The sequence below is a fragment of the Cannabis sativa genome, chromosome X (assembly GCF_029168945.1).
Source record: "Cannabis sativa cultivar Pink pepper isolate KNU-18-1 chromosome X, ASM2916894v1, whole genome shotgun sequence".
NCBI lineage: Eukaryota > Viridiplantae > Streptophyta > Magnoliopsida > Rosales > Cannabaceae > Cannabis > Cannabis sativa.
This window is the reverse complement of record NC_083610.1, coordinates 12,864,599-12,871,216: the sequence shown is the minus strand read 5'-3', so window position 1 is coordinate 12,871,216 and position 6,618 is coordinate 12,864,599. Positions and strand designations below refer to the sequence as shown.

Here is a 6,618-nt window from a genome sequence, read left to right as displayed (position 1 = left end):
ATTAGCTCAAATAATTGTAAAAAAGTATGTGTTGAAAATTTTGAATTCGAATTCAAAATTATACATTATAATATATAAAGTAGTAACGTTTAAATAATAAAAAAAATGCGATCCCAAATTCCCACCCCAATAACTAATTATAAGAAATATTTTCTCACACCAATGCCTTTTCGTGCCTATCATCGTAGGGAATCTTAATTATGCAAGTAGAGAAAAAAGTACATTTGTGGCCTTGTATGTTTTTTTTTGTCTCTATTCAAAATAAATAAAGTGTTTTTTTTTTTTGGCTAAAATAGTCAAAATAAATAAAGTCACGAAATGAAAATGAAAATAAATAAAAAAAAATGTGTAAGAAGTGACTTTGTCTTTTCCATCATCGTTTTGGATTAATATTAATGCATTTCATAGAAGTTAGCATAAAAAAATGCCATAAATGAGATTAATAAATAAGGAGGTTACAACTAACTCATTTACCACACCATGCTAGCTATATCTCTCCATCTCTTGTACTATTAATCATCATATATCTTCCAAACACTACACTGCATCATCTTCTTCCAATCTCTCACTTCATCATCACTGTAAGTAATAGTATAATAGTTCTATTATATATCTTTATATATATATATATATATGGAAGTGCGTGTATGTGTGTACATGTTCATATCATATAATTAATGTTTCAAATTTTCATATTTAAGATATCCAATGTATATGTGCCTTATTTGACTTAATAACATATACAGGGCTGTTGTCTTTGGGGTTTCTTTATTTTTTTTTAAAAAAATATAATAATAACATTTTGGTCAAAATTAAGCAAATATAATATATTTAAAAAGAATCTCTCACTCACTAATATATATAAAATATCAAAACGAGCACTGTTTTTTTTTTTTTTTTTTTCTAAACATATGACATAACTGAATGTGAAAAGGCGCAGCTCAAACTGCTATTTTGCCGTAACTAAGTAAGTTTTAGCATAAAAATATAATCTCTTAAACTGGGTTTCATCTATTTTTGTGGATGGTTGAGTCATTCACAATCTTTAGCTTCCTCATACTTAGCCCAACATGGTATATATGTTTATGTAATAAATATAATGAAAAATAAAAATAAAAAATTACATGTGTGTGCAGCTAACATGTGTTTTACATTTCTTCCTTTTTTTTTCCTGGGTAATCATGCTACGCTGTTCAATCTTCTGATGTATTTAAAGGAAGATTTGGTATGTAGTCTTGTTTTGATGTCACATATATATATATGTACCACATATACATGTACCATTTGGGCTCTTTTCCTAAATTTTAACTACTTCACACACACACATGGTGGTCAGTATCGATCATTCATGACTCTGTCTTTTTTTTCCTTGGCTTTGACTATGAATTTCTTCTGTTCACTCAAAACCTTGACTTCTTTGCACACACACATATATAGATACACATTTTCTCTTAGTTATTAAAGTCCCTTTTCTGTGTGTCCAGAGACTATTAATTTTCCAGGTTTGAGAGAGAGAAGATGCTGAAGCAATTTTCAATTCAAGTTGAAGAAGGAAAGGAAGGTAAGGATGGGAAGCCTTCAGTTGGTCCAGTGTACAGAAACTTGCTTTCCAAGAATAACTTTCCTCCAGCTGATCCTGAATTAAGTACAGCTTGGGATATTTTCAGGTACTTGTTATAACTAGAATCTTGTTAATTCTATTTATTCATATTAATGACATGAAAACTTGATAAGATGTTCTTGGCTTGCAGCAAATCCGTTGAGAGATATCCTGATAATCGTATGCTCGGATGGCGAAAACTTGTTGATGGAAAGGTTAAGCATTACATAACATAACATAGCATATCATAACATATAAGATTGATGTTATGTTTAGTGATTGTAATTTCAAGTGATTTTACATGTTTTGGTGTGTGTGTGTGTGTAGTGGGGGCCTTATAATTGGAAAACATACAAGGAAGTTCATGAGGAAGTTCTTCAAATCGGTTCTGCATTACGTGCTTCTGGTGCTGAGCCTGTAAGGCCTAAACATATGAGTACAAAGTCTTCTTCTTCTTCTTCCTATGCCTTTTCTTCTAATTTTTCATTGTGATTTTGTGACTGTGACAGGGCTCTCGTATTGGGATTTATGGATCAAATTGCCCTGAATGGATTGTGGCAATGGAGGTTTATTTGCTGAAACACAACGCCACATATAGTTCTTTTTTTTTTTAACCAAAAAACTTTTGTAGTCATGTAATCATTTGCTATACGTTTTTTTAGGCTTGCAATGCTCACAGTTTGGTCTGTGTGCCTCTCTATGACACCCTTGGTAAAATCTCTCAATCCTAAAATTAGCAGAAACTTCAGCTTCACCAATTTGATTTAACCTTGTAATATTTTTTTCTGATGCAGGGCCAGGAGCTGTAAATTTTATTATAGATCATGCTGAGGTCGATTATGTTTTCATCCAAGATAAGAAAGTTAAAGAAGTGAGAATCAAAAGCTTTGAGATAATAAAGTGAAAGACCACTTGTTGTATCATATTCCCGATATTATTGGTTCTAATTTGATGCTATAATTCTCTTTGGCAGCTACTGACTCCTGATTGTAGATCATCTGACCGGCTTAAAAGTGAGATTTGCAGGGTATATTTTAGAGTAATTTGCGGCGAAACTCCCTTATGTTTTAAATTTTATACACTTAACTTTCTTATTTTACCTCCTTATGTTTTAATTTTAATACACTTAATCCTCTTATTTTTTTTTTTGGCAAAACCCTCTTATGTTTTAATTTTTATACACTTAACCCCCTTATCTTTTATTTTGGTGCAAAAGTCCCTTAAGTTTACTTTTCTTTGCAAATTTAAAATTTTAATTCGATATTACCGTTAAGTACTAACTAGATTACTTCTGTATCAATTTTGAGATTTTACTGTTACATATACACAGGTGTATACAGTGGTCATCCAGTTGATATTTAACGTTAATATATAATTAGCGTGTCAAATTTGCAAAGAAAAATAAACATAAGGAGGTTTTACCACCACAAAAAAAAATAAAATAAAGGGGGGTTAAGTGTATAAAAACTAAAACATAAGCGAGTTTTGCCACTAAAAAAAAAATAAGGGGGTTAAGTGTATAAAAATTAAAACATAAGGGGGTTTTGCCACTAAAAAATAAGATAAGAGGGTTTAGTATATAAAAATTAAAACATAAGGGGTTTCGCCGCAAATTGTTCTATATTTTATGTTTACTAAAACTACTAATAATGTGTGATACTGAGGTTGGTTGTTCTTGTTGCAGCTTTGGTTTGCTTCACTTCATTGACTGAAGAGGAGAAGGAAAAAGCAACTCAGATTGGGATAAAACCACTGTCATGGAAAGAATTCCTTGATATGGTTAGTTTTTTAAAACTAGGTTGCTCACGTAACCCTTGAAAATGTCCCTTTATGAAGTGATTATTGTGCTAGGTGACTGTAAAATAGTAGTTTCTATGTAAGAATTCAGTAGAGACTCAAACCTCAAACATTTGTGGGAGAAAACCACCTATCCAATCATTTTGAACTAGTCTAGAGTTATTGTTATACTGTGATGAATGTAACAAATGTGTATTTAGAAGAGAGTTGGAACACATTCTAGATGGTCACCATAGTATATGGGCTGACAAATGTCAACTAATACTACTTGGCATAGAACATCCGCAGATTCACAATGATGTCATTTTTTTTTTCTGCTGAATTGATCATAAAGTTTGTTTATTGTTCATCAGGGAAAAGAAAACCCAACAGAGATTATTCCACCACAGATCCATAATGTTAGCACAATTATGTATACCAGTGGTACCAGTGGAGACCCAAAAGGTGTTGTGTTAACACATGAAACCATTGCCTTTTCTGTCAGAGGGATTGACCTCTTCTTGGAACAATTTGAAGACAAGGTAAGTAGCATAATTGAACTTCTTGTGGTAAATTCTTCATACACCATCTTACCAACCTCTTATCAATTTTTCCTGATACTCTCATTTTGTGATTTGTGAGTAGATGACAGGAGATGATACCTACTTATCATTTCTGCCTCTAGCTCATATCCTTGACCGTTTGATCGAGGAATACTTCTTCCATAAAGGTGCTTCTGTTGGCTATTACCATGGGGTATGATATTGTAGCTATTGCTAATTATGCCACATTTTGTTTGCAATCCATTTCTAGTCTCATTTTCACTTACCATAATCATGTTAATTCTTTTATTTATAGGATCTTAACGCATTGGGGGAAGATTTAATGGAACTAAAGCCAACACTTTTTGCTGGAGTACCAAGAGTTTTTGAAAGAGTGTATGAAGGCAAGCAAATATCTCTAATCATCAGTTTTCAACAGCTATATAGTTGAACCATCATACTGACCTAGCCAAGCCTCTTTGATTTCCAGGTATAAAGAAAGGAGTAGAGCAGCTCAATCCAAGAAGGAGAGTGATTTTTGATCTTCTTTATAAGTAGTAAGTAGTTCAAAAATTCTTATCTGTTTAATTCTTATGCTAACTACTTTGATACTTACACACTCTTTCATTGCTTTAAAGCAAACTTGCTTGGATGAATTGGGGATACAAAAACAAATACGCTTCACCTTTAGCAGATCTTTTAGCCTTCAGAAAGGTTGTCCTTCTCTTTCTCTATAAAATGTTTATAAGAATACTTAGAATGCTTCTCATTGTTGTCTTCTTAGCTTTCTTTCTATGGTCTTTTAGATAAAAGCTAGACTAGGTGGTCGCGTCCGCCTTATAATATCTGGAGCAGCTCCTTTGAGTTCTGAGATAGAAGAATTCTTGCGCGTTACCAGCTGTGCCTTCGTTGTCCAAGGATACGGTAAGTATTAAGCATCAATATTTTGTTTTGAGCACATAACATGTCATCAAATTCAATCCATGCCTTATATTCAAATTATTATATTTCCCACGGCTTTATTGTAGCTATGTCTAGACAATGAAACAATGCATTGTTGTCCAATGCTACTGTAAAGACAACTGCTTTTATGGTAAAAGTATACAAAAAGTACAAGACATCAAGATTTTGTTTTGAGTACTTAACATGTCATTAAAGTCAGCCTAATTCCACAGCTTTATTATAGTTATGTTTGGACATTGAAACCAGCCAATGCATTTTCGTAAATGATGCAGGGTTAACCGAAACTTGTGGACCAACAACTATATCCTATCCTGATGAAATGAGCCTAGTAGGTTCTGTTGGACCAGTGTCAGTCTACAATGAGATGCGCCTAGAGGAGGTTCCTGAAATGGGTTACAATCCACTTGGAAATCCTGCTCGCGGTGAGATATGTCTTAGAGGGAAATCTGTTTTTGTTGAGTACCACAAAAAGCCTGAGTTAACAAGAGAAGCAATTATAGATGGTTGGTTCCATACAGGTGGGAGAAGTTTTTTTTTCCTAGTCTCTTTTAAGAAACTTCAGTTGTAAACAAACTTTAAATGGTTAACTGCCACTGGCATTTTCAGGGGACATAGGGGAAATGCTTCCAAATGGAGCTGTTAAGATAATTGATAGAAAAAAGAATCTTATAAAACTGTCTCAGGGAGAGTATGTTGCTCTTGAGTACTTGGAGAATGTTTATGGTATCACTCCAATTGTTGAAGATGTAAGTACAAGGCTCTCTCTCTCTTTCTCTCTCTCTCTCTCTCTCTCTCTCTCTCTCTCTCTCTCTCTCTCGTTCTAACTGTACTTATTTTTGTCTATACTAAACTGGTATTACTTCTTTTTTTTTTTTCAACTGGTTATAAGATTTGGATATATGGGAACAGCTTCAAATCATCTTTAGTTGCAGTAGTTATACCCAATGAAGAAAACACCAAAAAATGGGCATATGAAAAGGGTCATATGGGTTCATTTTCTGAGCTGTGTCAGCTTGATCAGCTGACCAGTTATGTGCTTTCAGAGCTAAAGTCAACAGCTGAGAGAAACAAGGTACCATCTTCAGAGAGCTTCAATATCATAACTGTATCATCTCAAGTCATTATTCCCATGTTTTGAAGCTCTAAGTTACATATCACTATTTGTACAAGCTCTAAGTTAAATATTCTTTTTTTAAACATCATTGAAACAGCTAAGAGGGTTTGAAATTATCAAAGGCGTCATTCTAGAACCTCAGCCTTTTGACATGGAAAGAGACTTGGTGACAGCAACATTGAAAAAGAAAAGAAACCAGCTTCTCAAATGTTATGAGGTAAATCTAAATGCTCTTACTTGGTCTGTTTAATATAATGTACATTTATGTCTACATATGTGTATTTGTGAAGAAAAGCATCTCAACAATGTCAAAATTTTGACAGGTTCAAATTGATGAGCTATACAATAAAGTGGGTGGTCGCAAATGAATAATTGAAAGTTGGTGATGAAGAAAGGAATACAATGTAGCAAAAAAACAAACATTCAAATCCCTTCATTTGATCTTTAGAGGTGTTATTACAATAATTCCTGCTATGCTTTTTTTTTTTTTCTATCTATTCTATGTAATAGCGTGAATTCTATTGAAAATGCTCTTTACTTTTAATTAAAACAATGCCTTTCCTTTCTTCTTATTTTCTGTTGGGCGTCTTGGAAAAGTAACAAGTTCATAATCTGTACAATTT

General features: G+C 33.0%; 1 protein-coding gene across 5 annotated transcripts; it reads left to right on the top strand.

Annotated features, from left to right (window-relative positions):
• The first annotated feature begins 422 nt into the window (after positions 1-422).
• Positions 423-6,567, top strand: LOC133031738 (long chain acyl-CoA synthetase 1-like). 5 transcript variants are annotated; one of them, XM_061105345.1, is made up of 20 exons: positions 423-581; positions 1,485-1,667; positions 1,752-1,815; positions 1,928-2,017; positions 2,110-2,166; positions 2,263-2,311; positions 2,395-2,471; positions 2,574-2,613; positions 3,285-3,379; positions 3,751-3,918; positions 4,022-4,132; positions 4,235-4,322; positions 4,409-4,475; positions 4,557-4,632; positions 4,725-4,842; positions 5,154-5,399; positions 5,488-5,627; positions 5,771-5,953; positions 6,093-6,212; positions 6,319-6,567. In XM_061105345.1, the coding sequence occupies exons 2-20, from the start codon at positions 1,519-1,521 to the stop codon at positions 6,361-6,363; spliced, it is 1,983 nt and encodes a 660-aa protein (XP_060961328.1). In that variant the 5' UTR covers positions 423-581; positions 1,485-1,518; the 3' UTR covers positions 6,364-6,567. The 5 variants fall into 5 exon arrangements, with proteins under 5 accessions (XP_060961328.1, XP_060961330.1, XP_060961332.1 ...); XM_061105347.1 differs by lacking the exon at positions 423-581 and adding an exon at positions 832-967; XM_061105349.1 differs by lacking the exon at positions 423-581 and adding an exon at positions 962-1,073.
• Positions 6,568-6,618: the final 51 nt, after the last annotated feature.

Coding starts and splice junctions, on each gene's coding strand:
- LOC133031738 (XM_061105345.1), top strand. CDS start 1,519: ATGCTGAAGCAATTTTCAATTCAAGTTGAAGAAGGAAAGGAAGGTAAG. Junction 2,167..2,262: donor AATGGATTGTGGCAATGGAG/GTTTATTTGCTG, acceptor ACGTTTTTTTAG/GCTTGCAATGCTCACAGTTT. Junction 5,400..5,487: donor AGATGGTTGGTTCCATACAG/GTGGGAGAAGTT, acceptor TGGCATTTTCAG/GGGACATAGGGGAAATGCTT.